The sequence below is a fragment of the Jaculus jaculus genome, chromosome 1 (assembly GCF_020740685.1).
Source record: "Jaculus jaculus isolate mJacJac1 chromosome 1, mJacJac1.mat.Y.cur, whole genome shotgun sequence".
In the NCBI taxonomy this organism is placed as follows: domain Eukaryota; kingdom Metazoa; phylum Chordata; class Mammalia; order Rodentia; family Dipodidae; genus Jaculus; species Jaculus jaculus.
Window position 1 is genome coordinate 84,059,119 of NC_059102.1, and position 17,305 is coordinate 84,076,423.

General features: G+C 37.5%; 1 protein-coding gene across 6 annotated transcripts in view; it reads left to right on the forward strand.

Moving 5' to 3' along the window:
* Positions 1-17,305, forward strand: part of Ccdc171 (coiled-coil domain containing 171) — a 553,592-nt gene that overhangs the window by 361,413 nt on the left and 174,874 nt on the right. For all 6 annotated transcript variants that reach the window (XM_045160095.1, XM_045160091.1, XM_045160110.1 and 3 more), the window contains one exon: positions 1,420-1,474. In XM_045160095.1, the coding sequence (XP_045016030.1) occupies positions 1,420-1,474 (55 nt within the window). The remainder of the gene's footprint in view (positions 1-1,419; positions 1,475-17,305) is intronic.

A 17,305-nucleotide genomic window follows, 5' to 3' on the forward strand; every position in this document is an offset into this window, starting at 1 on the left:
AAGCTATGGAATGTGACCTGTAATTTATGGAACATGAAATCTTCAATCTTAGGATAGCTCTAAGTTTTGCCTCTGGGCTGGTGGTGATAGTGTTAAAGCATAGTAATCAGATGAATTGATACAAAGACCGCATATTGGCACTTTTGAATAGCCACCAATAATTTTTTGGAAAATTGTACAGCTATATAACATTGCACTAGAATGATAATGTTTGACTAAATCAGTTTTTTAAATTGTCTCAATTTCCTATATCAAATAAAGAGACCATGCCATTTCCAGCGAGTCTTAAAGCTCACTAAGATTTTGAGGTTAATGCAAACAAGGTTATAAAACTCCAGATCCACATTGTGCTCATACAACATTGCTGCTAATTCAGGATTTTGGTCTATAATCTGTAATCATGATCATATAATCTTATAAAACTAAAGAAGTTTAAAAACTGTAGAGTTTAGATTTTTGAGTATTATCTCTCTCAACCTGTCTACCTACTTGTCTATTTGTTTGTGTGAGAGACAGATGAGGGAGAAAGAGACGTAGAGAGAGAATGGGCATGCCAGGGCCTCCAGCCACTGCAGATAAACTCCAAAGGCATGTGTACTTCGTACATCTGGCTTTATGTGAGTACTGGGGACTTGAATGTGAGCCATCAGGCTTTGCAAGCAAGTGTTTTCAACTGCTGAGCCGTCTTCCCTGCCCTAGTTTTAGATTTATAATTTAATGTTAAGTTGTTTTCTTCAGCATTTTCACTCCATTATAAAAGCTAACCTCAATGTTCAAGGCCATTAAAAGCTACAGGCTGTGCATATTCCTAGGCAGGTCATAGATTTTTTTTTTTGTATAATTACGGTAGCACAAAATGACTTGTAGAGGGATGGAAAGATGGCTTATTAGCAGGTAAGGCATTTGCCAGCAAAACCAAAGGACTCCAGTTTGATTCCCTAAGACCCACGTAAGCCAGATGCACAAGGGGGCACATGTGTCTGGAGTTCATTTGCAGTGGCTGGAGGACCTGGTGTGCCCATTCTCTCTCTCCTTCTCTCTCTGCCTCTTTCTCTCTCTCAAATAAATAAATAAAAATAAAAAAGACTTATAGAAAGAAATCATTATTTTACAGAGTTGACCATTTGAATATTTTACTACTTACATGTTTTAAAATTTTTTTACTTTTTTCAGAACTTCTTAATCATAACAATTTAATTATGATTTTTTTCTTTTACATTTCCTGCCAGTTTAGTACAGGTAAGTAAGTGAATATGAGTTTAGTATGAAAAAAAATCTATCAGTGAATATGGCTGAGTTTCATACCTCTTAAGGGAGATTGACAGCTCTTTATTTTCAGGAAAATGTATTACAATGTAAAAAAATTGTGAGAAAGCCTGGACGTTACTCACATTTAATCCTTTTTTTTTTTTTTCCTAGAGACAAAGAATATGTTGCTAATCACATGAGAACAGTAGAAAATATGCTCCATAAGGTATTATCATTTTTCTTTAAAGTCACTCAATTTGTGTTGTGATACTTCAAGTCATTTTTATTAATTGCAAAGTAGTTTAATTCATTCTTAACTGTGTTTAAAAATAAATTAACAAAACACACTTTGGAAATGACTGGAATTTAGCATTATATAGGGCTGTGTTGCTTTTTTTTTTTTCTAGGCATTTGATAAAACTGTAAAAATTGTGGTTTCCCCACATTGGCCTAAATGTACTTGAATTATTTGTGGCTTTTATTGAATGATGTGGCAGCCATTAACATTCTCACTTTTCACAATGATAAAATATTTGACCATTGTTAAACAATTTTCCTATATGTGTAATTGTAGAATATTTATTATATTTGGTAATATTCTTCTACCTTGGCTAGACAGTGAAGTTATTCAAATTGAAACTTATCTTCACTTTACTTTGTGTACCATATAGAAAGAAAGATGTCACCTAAACTGACCTGTACTCTACTTTTATTTCATGACTCCCCCACTTTAGATGTAGTAGACAGTTTTTTTTTTTTAAATTATTTATTTCCTTGAGAGAGCGAGATAGAAAGAGGCAGAGAGAGAAAGGATGGGTGTACCAGGGCCTCCAGTCACTGCTAACGAACTCCAGGCATGTGCACCCCTTTGTGCATCTGCATCTGGCTTACATGAGTCCTGGTGAGTTGAACTGGGATCCTTTGGCTTTGCAGGCAAATGCCTTAACTGCTAAGCCATCTCTCCAGCCCGAGTATTTTTAAATTTTATTTATTTGTGATCAGAGAGAAAGGAGCAGAGAGAATGAGAATGGATGTACCAGGATCTTTTGCCATTGTAAATGAACTTTAGATTCATTCACCACTTTGTGCACCCTGCTTTACATGGGTGCTGGGGCATTGAACCCAAGCCAGCAGCCTTTGTAAGCAAATGCATTTAACTGCTATTTCTCCAGGCCCTAAATATTTATTTTGATTTATGCCTTTGAAATTTGTATTTATGTAATAATTTTGAAGTAATCAACTATGTTTTAAGCCTGGATTGAAAATTTAGGAAATGTTGATTGATAATTAGGCTATTATCTTTTCTATAAGGTATTAAGGGAATAAATGGTAATAAGGAAGGAAATGGATAGAGAGATCCTCTGAAGCTCTCAGGGATTCAAGTCTACCTGTATTTATGCCAGAGTTTGCAGACCTCTTTGGACTTCCCTTCATTTTTCTGTCTTAGAGAAACAAAGAGAAATATATAAAGAGGATCCAGATTCTTTCATGGGAAGAGTAAAAATGGTTGTTTTTACATTCAAACTCTTTAAGTAAGAGTATTATGCATAACAAAATGGTATGGTTATTTATATTTCCTATTTCTTTGACACATTTTCAAGGTATCATCAGTTATTCTAGCAGAAAACTAATTATTAGTTGGTGAATTGAATTTTATTATATAATAATAATAAATAGATATAATATAGCAAATACAATAAGGAGTTTATTTTTATGTAGACTTTCACATTTTAAACAGATTAAACCAAACATGGGTATGATGTCCCAACCTGTGGCTCTTACAATCTTTCTGCCCCTCTTCCCCCAAATTCCCTGAGCCATGGTGGGTGTTTTTAGTCTACTTCAGTGGTAGGTTCTCAGGAGCCTCTGGATTTCTGCTTCAGTATGTTTTGAGTATCCTTAGTATCTGTCTCCTTCACCCTGGCACTGATTGTCAGGCCTACCATGGAAGCAGCACTCTTGCTGATCTCCCAAATTCCTCTGTGATTTCACCTGGGCCTTGGCTGAAGTACAAGGGGTGGTTTATCTTCTTGGGTATCTTTACCTTCTGAAAAAGAAAAACAGATTCTTCAATGAGCAATGAAGTCAGCATGAGTTAAATGGAGTAAGCATTGTTAATTTAGGGAGATTTTGATGGATGTTGCCTTTCTTTTAGTCAAAGACTAGAGTGAGCTTGTTATTGGAGACCTTAATCTTGGTCTCTATAAGATTCTGATCTGGTTCACAGTTCTAGCTATGGGTTCCTGTCCACTGAGCAGATCTCTTAACCAATCAGAAGGTCACTGGTTACCCACCAAGGCTGTGTACCACCATTGCTCTGGCGGTGTACATTTTGTCAAGCTGGTTGCTTCTGAGTAGCATAGACCCCTGCTAGCTCACAGTTGTTGGCCACTTTCCCCCAGTAGCTTATGTAATGCTTTCCAGCACTACATGGGCTAATCCATCTCTTCCAGGTTCCAGCCAGGTCTTTCTGTGTTCTATATCCACAGCATATGGTGTCTTCAGCAATAGGGTTTTACTTTTTACCTCAGGCAGGTAATCAAACACTTTGACAGAAGCCTGTCTTATTTTGGTGACCTCTAGGTCTCTTTGATCAACAGCTCAATGTGGGTTGCAACTGATTTCTGGTACTGGAAGTTACAGACCAGAGCCAAATGTTTTAAGGTTTGGCTTCATCCCAGTGTCTCAGAGCCCTTCTTCCCAGACACTCTCCTCATACTCCTGTTGAAATTTGTATCTTTTATGTTGACCTTCAAGGAGAAAGGTTTCTATGGATCCAGTTCATTTTGGGTCTAGTTTTGTGTTTATTTATCCCAAACCACTCCTTCCCCTCGCCTCAAGCCCTTCCATCCTTGTCTGGGCCTTGAGTTAGTTGCCTGTGAAGTATGCCAGCAACTGTAGCTGTTCCAGGTTCGGAATCACAGATGAGGGAGAACATGCATTTGTCTTTCTGTGATTTTGTCTGTTCACTGACTATGATCTGTTGCAAGTCCAACCATTTTCCTACAGATTTCATTGTATCATTTTTTTATTACTGCTAAACAGAATTCCATTGTGTAAATGTACTAGAGCTTCATTATCCATTCATCCAATGATGGATACCTGGGTTGATTCCAGTTCTTAGCTATAATGAATTGAGCAGGTATAAACATGGTTGGGCAAATATCTCAGCAGTGAAACGTAGAGTATTTCAGGTGAACACACTGTAGGGGAATAACTGGATTTGTTGGTAGTTCTGTTTTCATCTCCATATTAATTTCCATAGTGGTTGTACAAACTTTCATTCTCACCAACAGTGAATGAAGGTTCCTCTTTTCCCCACATCCTCACCAACATTTATAGTCATTTGATTTTTTTTAATGATTTGTCATCCTGACTGGAGTAAGGTAGAATCTCATAGATATTTTAATTTAAATTTCCCTATGGCTAGGGATGGTGAACATTTCTTAGGTGTATATTAGTCATCTGTAATTCTTCCTCTGAGAACTCCCTATTCAGTTCTCTGTTCCATTTGTTGAGTGGGTTGTTTGTGTTTTTATTGTTTAGTTTTTTTAAGTTCTTTGTAGATTCTAGACATTAGGTCTCTCTCAGTGGTATAGCTGGTGCATATTTTCTCTCATTCTATGGGTAATGTATTGGCTCTGATTATAGAATGTTTGTCTGTGCAAAAGCTTTTTAGCTTCATGAGATCCCACTATTTGAGTGATGTTTAATTTTCTGGGCTACTGGGGTGTTGTTCAAGAAGTCCTTCCTCACTCCTATATCATGGAGAGTTCTTCCTATTTTTTCTTCTAGTAATTGAAGAGTTTCAAGCCTTACATGGAGGTCTTTAATCCATTTGGAGTTGATTTTTGTGTATGGTGAGATGACCAGGTCTAGTTTTATTTTTCTACACATGATTATCCAGTTTGTCCAGCACCATTTATTGATGATGCTGTCTTTTCTCCATTGTGTGTTGTTGGCCCCTTTGTCAAAGATAAAGTAGCTGTAGTTACTTGACCCAAGGACTGGGTCTTCAGTTGTGTTCCATTGGTTTATATGCCTGTTTTTTATGCCAGTACCATGCTGTTTTTGTTATTATGGCTTGGTAGTATAGTTTTAGATAGGGTATGGTGATACCTTCCTGGGTGTTTCTTTTGCTGAAGATATATTTGGATATGTGAGGCCTTCTGTCATTCCATATGAAGTCTGAGATAATTTTTCCTATCTCTGTGAAGAATGATGTTGGGATTTTTATTGGTATTGTATTAAATATGTATATTGCTTTTGGTAGAATTACTATTTTTATGTTTTAATTCTACCTATCCAGGAGACTTGGAGGTCTTTCCATCTTCTCATGTCCTCCATTATTTCTTTTTTGAGTGTTTTTATGTTTTCATTATATAGGTCTTTCACATCCTTGGTTGATGTTATTCCAAGGTATTTTATTTTTGTGTGTGGGGGCTATTGAAAATGGGACAGCCTTACTGATTTCTTTCTCTGTATATTTGTTCTTTGCATATAGAAAGGGTACTGAATTTTGTGTGTTGATTTTGTATCCTTCCACTTTGCTGAAGGAATTAATTGCATTTAGAAGTTTTGAGGTTGAAACTTTTGGGTCACTTATATATAGGATCATGTCATCTGCAAACAAGCCTAATTTGATGTCTTCCTTTCCAATTTGTGTCTCTTTTATTTCTTTCTCTTGTCTTAATGCATGGGCTAGGATTTTTCATACTATGTTGAAGAACAGTGGTGAGAGTGGGCACTGCTTATTGTTCCTACTCTCAATGGGAACTCCTTGAGTCTTTCCCTATTAAGTATTATTTGGGCTTTATATATAGCTTTTATTGTGTTGTGATATAAACCTTCTATGTCTATTCTCTCTAGAGTTTTAGTTATGAAGTGGTGTTGTATTTTGTCAAAGGCCTTCTCTGCATCTATTGAAATGACCTTGTGATTCTTGTGATTTAGTTTATTTATGTGATTATTGCATTAACCAATTTCTGTATGTTGAACCATCCTAGCATACTTGGGATGAAGCCTACTTGATCAAGGTGAATAATGCTTTTTATGTGCTGTTGAATTTTGTTTGTGAGGATTTTGTTTAGGATCTTTGCATGTAAGCTCATCAGGGATATAGGCCTATAGTTTTCTTTTCTTGTTGTATCTCTGTCTGATTTTGGTATTATGGCAGTGCCAGCTTCATAAAATGAGTTAGGGGAGCATTCTTTGTTATCCAATTATGTGAAACAGTTTCACAAAAAGTGGTATCAGTTCTTTAATGAAGATTTGATAGAATTTGGCTGAGAATCCATCTGGTCCTAGACTTTTCTTTTTGGGGAGGATTTTGATTACCTTTTCAATCTTGATAGATGTGATAGCTTTGTTTAGGATGTTAATCTGCTCTGAATTTAGTTTTTATAGGTCGTATGAATCTAGGAATTCATCCATTTCTTCCAGATTGTCCAATTTTGTGGAGTATAGGTTTTTGACAAGTACACTGATGATCCTTCCAATTTCATTGATGTCTGTTGTGACCTCTCCTTTTTCATTTCTGATTTTGTTAGTTTGAGACTTCTCTCTCTCTCTCTCTCTCTCTCTCTCTTTTTTAAATTTTTATTTATTTATTTGAGAGCGACAGACACAGAGAGAAAGACAGATAGAGGGAGAGAGAGAGAATGGGCGTGCCAGGGCTTCCAGCCTCTGCAAACGAACTCCAGACGCGTGCGCCCCCTTGTGCATCTGGCTAACGTGGGACCTGGGGAACCGAGCCTCGAACCGGGGTCCTTAGGCTTCACAGGCAAGCGCTTAACCACTAAGCCATCTCTCCAGCCCTCTCTCTCTCTTTTTTGTTTGATCAAATCGGCCAGGGGTTTATCAATCTTGTTTATTTTTACAACAAACCAGCTCTTTGTTTCATTGTTTTCTTAGTTTCCAATTCATTAATTTCTGCTTTGATCTTGAGTATTTCTTTCCATCTGGAGCTCTTAGCATTGGATTGTTCTTGTTTTTCCAGTGCCTTTAGGTGGATGTGGATGGTTAGGTTATTAATTGCGGGTCTCTCTGTCTTTATTATGAAGGCATTTAGTGCTATGAATTTTCCATATAGGGCTGCATTCATTGTATACCATAAATTTTGGTATGTTGTGTTTTCATTATTCAATTCTATAAATTTTACAATTTCCTTTCTTTAAAAAAATTTATGAAAGAGGGGAAGGAGAGAGAAAGAGAATTGGTGCTCTAGTGCCTCCCGCCACTGCAATCGAACTCCAGATGTGTATGCCACTTTGTGTGCATACACGACCTTGTGCATGCATCACCTTGTATGTCTGGCTTAAGTAGGACCTGGGGAGTCTAAGATTGGTCCTAATGCTTCACAGGCAGCATCTTAACTGCTAAGCCATCTCTCCAACCCATGATTTCCTTTATTGATTTCTTGCACAACCCATTGATTATTTAAAAGTGTCAAACGTGTTTTTTGAAAAGCAATTACATTTCATTGATATTTTTTCATTCTTTTAAAAAAAACTTGTTTCTTTTTAAAATTTTTATTTGAGACAGAGAGAGGGAGAGAGAGATAGAGAATGGGTATGCCAGGCCTCTAGCCACTGTAAACAAACTCCAGATGCATGTGCCACCTTGTGCATCTGGCTTACATGGGATGTGGAGAATCAAATCCCAGTCCCTAGGCTTCACAGGCAAATGTCTCAACTGCTAAGTCATCTCTGTAGCCCCCCCCCCCCAAATATTTTATTTATTATTAGAGACAGAAAAAGGGAGAGAGAGAGAGTGAGAGACAGAGAGAGAGAGAGTGCTTACACAAGGGCCTCTTGCTACTGTAAACTTACTTCAGACTCATGTGCTACTCTGTATATCTGGCTTTATGTGGGCACTGGGGAATTCAAACAAGCACCTTTAACCCCTGAGCCATCTCTCTAGCCCACTATTTATTAATTCTTTTTAAAAATATATTTTATACTTATTTATTTATTTGACAGAGAAGGAGGGAGGGAGGGGAAGAGAGACAGACAGAAAAAGGGAGAGAGAGAGAGAATGGGCACGCCAGGGCCTGTAGCCACTGTAAACGAACTCCAGATGCATGCTCCCCCTTGTGCATCTGGCTAACCGGGTCTGGGGAATTAAACCTGGGTTCTTTGTCTTTGCAGACAAACACCTTAACTGCTAAGCCATCCCTCCAGCCCTATTTGTTCATTCTTAACCTTGTCATCTTACATTCAACTTTTCAAATCTTAGAACAGCATTATAAAAAACATTTAACTAGATATTAGTTTTTAAACCAATCCTGTTTGGTTGGATTTTAGCATTTAATAAATAAAACTAATATTTTTATTTAAAAGCATATATAAACTGGGTGTGGTGGCTCACACCTTTAATCCCAGCACACAGGGGGCAGAAGTAGGAGGATTGCTGTGAGTTTGAGGCCAGTCTGAGACTACATAGTGAGTTCCTGGTCAGTCTGAGCTAGAGTGAGACCCTACTTCCAAAAACCAAAAATAAATAAATAAAAATAAAAATAAATAAAAGTACATGTAATTGGCTTGTGATACCCACTAGTTTTGCATCTGTGGATTAAACTAAGCACATATCCTCTTTTTATTTTATGTATTTTTTATTATTAAGTAGAAACTTTGCATGAACACATCATATGTTGATAGCATCATTTCCCTCCTCTCTGATCCTATTCCATTAAGGGCCATTCTCAGTGCGATTTCTGGTATTTACCATGGAGTTGTGCATAATGAGTTGTGAGGGCAGCAATCAGTCATGGGGGGTGGTCTCTGAATATTCCCTCTTACCATGTGGCTCTAACATTCTTTCTGCCTCCTCTTGTTCAAAATCCCCTGAGCATTTGTAGGTGTGATTTAAGACTACTTTCATGTTGAGTTCTCAGCAACTTTTGGATTTCTGCTTTCATGTATTTTGAATATCCTCAGTGTCTAGCTCCATTACCCTGGCTCAGGTTGTCAGGCTCACTGTGGAAATAGCACTCTTGATCATCTTGGCAGTTCCCCTGTTGTTTAACCTGGGCCCTAACTGCTCTACAAGGGGGTGTTTATTTCCTACCAGGGGGTCATATATCTATAGTTGTTGGTATATTTTGGTTATCCTCAGTTTTCTCTGCTTTCTGAAAAAGAAAAACATATTCTCCAATTGAGAGTGAGACCTGGATAGGTTAAAGAGGATAAACATTGTTAATTTAGGAGATTTTTATGGGTGCACTTTTGGACAGACTAGTGGGAACTTTTCATTGGAATCCATAATACTGGTCTCTATAGGATTCTGACTTGGTTCCCAGTTCCAGCTATGGGCTCCTTTCCTCTGCATGGATCTCATATCCAATCAAAAAGCCATTGGTTACCCACCTAGGCTGTGTGACGCTATTGCACAGGTGTGACCATCATGTCAAGCTGGTTGCTTTCATACATATAGCAGTGTTCCCTGCTTGCTCACAACATTGTTGGCCATTTCCCCCCAGTAGCTCATGTAGCACTCTTCAACATCCCAGTTAACCATCTGAGAACTGACTTCCTTCCAGATTCAGCCAGATCTCTCAATGGTCTATGTTTGTAGCATATGGTGTCTAAAGAAATAGTGCCTTACCTTTTACCTCAGGTGGTAAATCAAGTGCTTTGACAAAGCCTGTCTTGTTTTTGGGACCTTGTATGTCTCTCTGGTCAATGCTCAATGCGGATTATAACCCAATTCTGGTATTATGAATTATAAACCAGACAAATATTTTAGAGCTTTGACTTCATCCCACCCTCTCCAGGGTACTTATCAGATAATCTCTCCATGCATATATTAAGACATATCTTTTAGTCTGCTATCCAAGAGGAAGGTTTCTATGGTACCAATTCATATTAGATTTGGCTTTGTTTATAGCTCCAACCTCCCTCCCACTCCCTTCCCCCCAAACCCTTCCATTCTTACTATTTGTCCCTCAAATTTTAATCAGGTATTTCTGCAACTCAAACTGTTCTAGTTTTGGAACCACAGATGAAAGAGAATATGTCATGTTTCTCTGTCTGTGATTGTGAGAGTACTTTTAGTATGACCTGTTGCAGGTCCATCCATTTTATTACAAATTTCATTGTATAATTTTTTCTTACTACTGAGTAGAATTCAATTGTGTGTTTGTACCACATCTTCTTTATCCATTCACCAAACAGTAGGCATCTGGATTGATTCTAATTCTTAGCTATTGTGAGTGGAGCAGCTATAAATATGGTTGAGCAAATATTTCTTCTGTGAAGAGTGTCTTTAGAAGTCATTAGGGTAAATGCCAGTAGAGGAGTGGCCGGGTCTGTTGGTAGCTCTATTTTCATCTTTATCTGCAGTTTCCATATTGATTTTCATAGTGATTGTACAAGTTTACACTCCCTCTACCAGTAAATTAGGGTTACTATTTCCTTAAATCCTCACCAACATTATTGTCATTTGATATTTTACATGATTTCCATTTTTTCTAGAATAATATGGAATCTCATAGTTTTTTTTTTTTTTTTTGGAAGTTTCCTGATGGTTAAGGATGTTGAAAATTTTCTTAGGAGAGTATTAGCTATTTTTTTTTTCAGTTTACATTCTCCTTGTTTATTCAGTTGGAATGATCAGCCCTTAGAATGGTTCCACCCACAGCTATGGTGGGTCTTCCTGCCCCACATAATCTAATCTAGAAAATCTCTTACATACCTGCTCAGATATTAGTTTCTATAGTGATTGTAAATACTAGCCCAAGTATTAGCTATTTTTATTTCTTCCTTTGAGAATTCCCTATTGAGTTCTCTGCCCCATTTGTTGAGTGGATTGTTTTTTTTTTTTTTTTTAATTCCTTAGCTTTTTGAGTTTTTGTGAATTCTAGATATTAGGCCTCTGTCAGTGGTATAGCTGGAATAGCAGGTAATCTGTTGGATCTGTTTATATTGGTATGTTTGTCCGTACAAAGGCTTTTTTGCTCCATGAGATACCACTGGTTGATTGATTACTTAATTTCCTGGGCTACTGGGGTATTTTTCAGGGTGTTTTTTTCTTTACTCCTATATCATAAAGAGTTCTCCCTATTTTTCCTTCCAGGCAATTAAGAGTTTTAGGTCTTGTGTTGAGGTCAGTAATACATTTGGAGTTGATTTTTGTGCATGGTGAGTGGAGTAAGTTCTAGTTTCATTTTTCTCCATGTGGTTATCCAATTTGTCCAGCATTTAGTGTCCTCACTGTCTCTTTACTTCTCTCTTGTGCTGATATCAGATTCACTAAGAAAGCAACATTCTTGCTCATTCCCCAATTCTTCTGTGGTTTCAGCTGGAGTGAGGCTGAAGTGTGATGAATCATTTATCTCCTCGGGTCCCGCTCCCATCTGAAAAAGAGAAAGAGATTTTCCAACAGAGAGTGAGGTCAGCACAGGTTAAATGGGATAACCATTATTAATTTAGAGAGAATTTAAAGGGTGTAGACCCTCTTATATCCCAAGATTAGTGGAAGTTTGACAATAGGAAGCAGAATTGTTATCTGAATATGATTATGACTTGTTTTTCAGTTCCAGATATGGTTTACTTTCCACTGAGCAGATCTGTTAGCCAGTCCAAGAGCAGTTGGTTAACCACCATGTCTGTGTACCACAATTGTACTTATGTGAACATCACGTCAGGTTGTTTGCTTCTGAGTTGCTTAGACTTTGAGTTGCTCAGATAGATGTTGGCCACTTTCCCCCAGTAGATTATGTAGCGACATCCAGCACAAATGGTCTAATTGTCTGGGGACTGGCTTTCTTTTCATTTCCAACCAGGTCTCTCCATGGTACGTGCCAAAAGCATATGGTGTCTTCAGCGGTAGGGTCTTACCATTAACCTCTGGTGGGTAATTGAGTGCTCTGACAGAAGTCTGTCTTGTTTGTTTTGGGAGATCTAGTAGGTCAATCTGATCAACAGCTCATTGTGGATGTAAACCACATCATGGTATAGGAAATCACAGGCCATTGCCAAGGGGGGGGGGGGGAAGAAAAAGTACAGAGAAGAAAGAGAAGCAGGAGAAACTTAAGGTTACACTTTGTCTCGCCCTCTCCAGGGTCCTTCAATTCAGGTGATCCACCTAAGGTTCTCTTGAGGGTTCTACTTTTTAGTTTAAATTCCAGGATATAGCATTCTATGGTACCAATTAAATTTGGGTTCAGTTTTGTGTCTCCACACACTTATCCTTTCCCCAGGCTCTATCCTCCCCATTGTTCAAGCCTCAAGATACCATTTAGGTATGTTAGCAACTTGGACTGATCAGGTTAGGAATTTCAGATGAGTGAGACCAGTTGACAGTTGTCTTTCTGTGATTGTGTGAGTTGACTTAGAATGATATATTCCAAGTTTGGCCATTTTTCTACAAATTTCATTGTGCCAATTTTTTTTTTTGTTATTGTTGAGTAGAATTGCATTTTGCAGATATACCATATTTTGGTTATCCATTCACCCAATGATGGGCACCTGGGTTGATTACAGTTCTTAGCTATTATGAATTGAGCAGTTATAAGCATGGTTGAGCAAATATCTCTTGACTGAGATGTGGAGCTTTTAGGGTAAATGCTTAATAAGGAGGTACCAGGGTCTGTTGATAACTCTATATTCATTCTTTTCAGCAGTCTCCATATTGATTTACATAGTGGTTGTACCAGTTTACCTTCCCACCACCAGTGAATGAGGGTTCCTATTTCTCCACATTCTTGCCAACATTTGTTTTCATTTGATTTTTTAATGTTTGCTGTCCTTACTGGGGTAATGTGGAAACTCATAGTTGTTTTAATTTGTGTTTGCATAATGGTTAGGGATGTTGAACATTTTCTTAAGTGATTTTTAGTCATTTGTAATTCTTCCTCTGAGAACTCCCTATTCAGTTTTCTGTCCCACCTTTGGAGTGGGTTGTTTGATTTTTTTTATTGTTTATTTTTTTGAGTTCTTTGTAGATTCTGGATATAAGGCTTTTATCAGTGGTGTAGCTGGTGATTATTTTCTCCAATTCAGTGGTAATCTATTGTCTCTGCTTATGGTATGTTTGTTCTTCATGAGATCCTGTTAGTTGATTGCTTGTTTAATTTCCTAGGCTACTGGGGTTTTGTTCAGGAAATCTCTCCAGTCATATACCATGGAGCATGCCTCCTATATTTTTTCTTTCAGTAGATGAAGAGTTTCAGGTCTTAATATTGAGGTTTGTAATCCATTTGGACTTGATTTTTGTGTATGGCAAAATGAGTGGGTCTAATTGCATTTTTCTACATATAGTCATCCAGTTTGTCCAACACCATTTGTTGAAGTTGTTGTCTTTCCTCCAGTCTACATTATTGACATCTTTGTCTAAGATAAGCAGCTGTCTTACTTGACCTAATGTCTTGGGTTTTCAATTATGTTCCTTTGGTCTATGTTTCTGTTTTTATTACAGTACCATGCTATTTTTGTTAATATGGCTTTGAAATATAGTTTTAGATCAGGTATGGTGATACCACCAGAAGTGTTTTTTATGCTGAGAATATGTTTGGATATCTGAGGCCTGCTGCCATTCCATATGAGTTTTGAGGTCATTTTTCCAATCTCTATGAATAGTGATGCTGATTTTTTAATAGTTTTATTTATTTTTATTTATTTGAGAGAAAGGCAGAGAGAGACAATGGGTGCACCAGGGCCTCCAGCCACTGCAAATCAACTCCAGATGCATGCACCCCCTTTTACATCTGGCTTATGTGGCTTCTGGGGAATTGAACCGAGGTCCTTTGGCTTTGCAGGCATTTGCCTTAACTACTAAGCCAACTCTTCAGCCCTGATGCTGGTATTTTTATTGGTATTGTGTTAAGTCTGTATATTGCTTTTGGTTGAATTACCATTTTCACAATGTCAATTTTACCTATCCAGGAACATGGGAGGTCTTTTCATTTTTTCAATTACTCCTCAATTTCATTCTTCAGTTTTTCTTTTAAATTTTTTCATTATATAGGTCTTTCCCATCCTTGGTTAGTGTTATTTCAAGGTATTTAATTATATTTTATTGTTGCTATTGAAAATGGGACAGCCTCACCAATTTCTGTGTTTATTTGTCCTTTGCATATAGAAAAGCTACTGTTTTTTGTGCATTGATTTTGTATCCTGCCACTTTGCTGAAGGAATTTATCACCTTTAGAAGTTTTAAGATGGAGATTTTTGGGTCACTTATATATAGGATCATGTCACCTGCTAACTTGACTTCTTCCTTTCCAATTTGAATCCCTTTTATTTCTTTCTCTTGTCTTATTGCTTGGGATAGGACTTCTAGTACTATGTTGAAGAGCAGTGGTAAGAGTGAGCAACTCTGTCTTGTTCCTGATCTCAGTGGGAACTCCTTGAATTTTCCCCCATTAACGATTATTTTTGCTGTAGGAGCTTTAAATATAGCTTTTATTGTGTTGAGATATAAAGCCTCCATGCCTATTCTTTCCAGTGTTTTGATCATGATGTGGTGTTGTATTTTGTCAAAGGCCTCCACATCGAGATGATCATGTGATTGCTATGGTTCAGTTTATTTATGTGGTATCTTACGTTGACCTATGTTAAACCATCCCTGCATCCCTGTGATGAAGCCTACTTGATCAAGTTGGATAATGCTTTTGATGTGTTGTTGAATTTGGTTTGCAAGGATTTTGTTCAGGATCTTTGAATCTAAGTTCATTAGGAATGTAGGCCCATAGTTTCTTTTCTTGATACATCTCTCTCTGGCTTTGGTGTTAGTATGATGCTAGCTTTATAAAAGGAGCCGAGGAGGATTTGCTGGTCTCTGATTATGCAAAACAGTTTGAAAAAAATTGGTTTCAGTTCTTCAATGAAGATTTGATAGAATTCAGCTGAGAAGCCACCTGGTCTTGTACTTTTCTTTTTGGGGCGTTTATTTATTTATTTTATTTATTTATTTTATTAGAGAGTGACAGAGAGAGAAAGAGGCAGATAGATAGAGAGAGAGAGAGAGAGAGAGAATGGGCGCGCCAGGGCCTCCAGCCACTGCTAACGAACTCCAGATTCATGCGCCCCCTTGTGCATCTGGCTCACGTGGGTCCTGGGGAATCGAGCCTCGAACTGGTGTCCTTAGGCTTCATAGGTAAGGGCTTAACCGCTAAGCCATATCTCCAGCCCTTTGGGGCATTTTTGATTACCTTTCAATCTCCATGGATGTGACAGGTTTGCTTAGGAGATTGATCTCCTCTCAGTTTAGTTTTGTTATGTGGTATGTGTCTAGGAATTCATTTATTTCTTGCAGATTATTCAGTTTCGTTGAATATAGGTTTTAGATGTATGCCCTGATGATTCTTCCAATAGTATTTATATCTGTTATGATCTCTCCCTTTTCATTTTTGATTTTGTTAATTTGAGGGTTCTCTCTTTCTTTTGCTTGATCAGGTTGGGCAGGGGTTTGTCAATCTTGTTTATTTTTTCAAAGAACCATGTCTTCATTTCACTGTTTTTTTTATATTTTCATTTATGAGAGAGAGCGAGAGTGAGAGGGAGAGGGAGAGAGAAAGGGAGAGAGAGAGGGAGAGAGAGAATGGGGGCATGCCAGGGTTTCCAGCCACTGCAAATGAACTCCAGATGCACATGCTACCTTGTGCATCTGGCTTACATGGATACTGGGGAATTGAACCAGGATTATTGGGCTTCATAGGCAAGTCCCTTAACCAGCAAGCCATCTCTCCAGGCCCCATGTTTCACTGATTTTAAAAATTGTTTTCTTAGTTTCCAATTCATTAATTTCCGCTCTAATTTTAATTATTTATGTCTGTCTGGAGCTTTTTGGTTGTATTTTTCTTTTTTTCCAATGCCTTTAGGTGGACAGTCAGGTTATTAATTTGGGATCTCTCTGTCTTTATAATAAAGGCATTAAGGGGTATGACTTTTACACTCATGACTGCTATCATTGTGTCCCATATGTTTTGGTAGATTGTATTTTCATTATCATTCAATTTTAGGAATTTTACAATTTCTTTTTGATTTATCCCCTGACCCACTCATTGTTTAAAAGTGTATTGTTTAGTCTCTAGGAATTGGAATTCTTGATGTGTCTGTTGTTAATATCTAGCTTTAAAGCTTTGTGATCTGATATAATGCAGGAAGTTACTTCAATTTTCCTGACTTTATGGTGGCATGCTTTATGGACTAATCTATGGTCAATTTTGGTGAAGGTTCTGTGGGCTGCTTAGAAGAATGTGTATTCTGTAGAGTTGGGGTGGAAAGTTCTGTAGATATCCATTAGGTCTAGTTGATCTATGATGTTGTTAAGCTCTGTTATTTTCCTGCTGATTTTCTGCTTGGATAATCTGTCTACTGATGATAGTAGAGTATTGAAGTCTCCAACTATTATGTTGTTGGTGTTTATTTCTATTTTATTGTGAGTAAATTTTGTTTTATAAACTGGTGCAGCTGTGTTTGGTGCATATATATTTATGATTGTGATGTGTTCATGTTGGATTATTCCCTTGATGAGTAAGAAGTAACCTTTTTTTGATTACTTTTGGTTTGAAGTCTATTTTATCAGACATTAATATAGCAACACCTGCTTGTTTTTTATTTGCATTTGCTTGGAATATCATTTTTTAACCTTTTACCCAGAGGAGGTATCTATCTTTACTGGTGAGGTAGGTTTCTTGTAGATAGCAGATAGACAAATCCAGCTTTTTGATCCACCCTGATACCTTGTGTCTTTTAATGGGTGAGTTAAGACCATTTATATTTAGGGTTATTTTTGTGAGGTTTGATTCAGCAATTTTTTTGATCAGGGTCTCATTGGTTATTGTGTTTTCATTTTGGGAATGAATTTCTGTTGATTTCTTTATGATTTCATTGGAGGTTTCCATTGTAGGACTAGGCATCCTTGGTGGAGATCCCTCAGTTTTCTGACTTTTATTGGCTTTTTTTTTTTTTTGCCTTGTTATCTACCCCTTTTAGGAAGACTCTTTATTTTATTGAGGAGGAAGCATGTTTTTGTCCTTTGGCCTATGCACCTTCTGACTCAGGTGAACAGGGATGTTTGTACCCAGGGGCCAGTCAGGATACTAGAGCAAAAG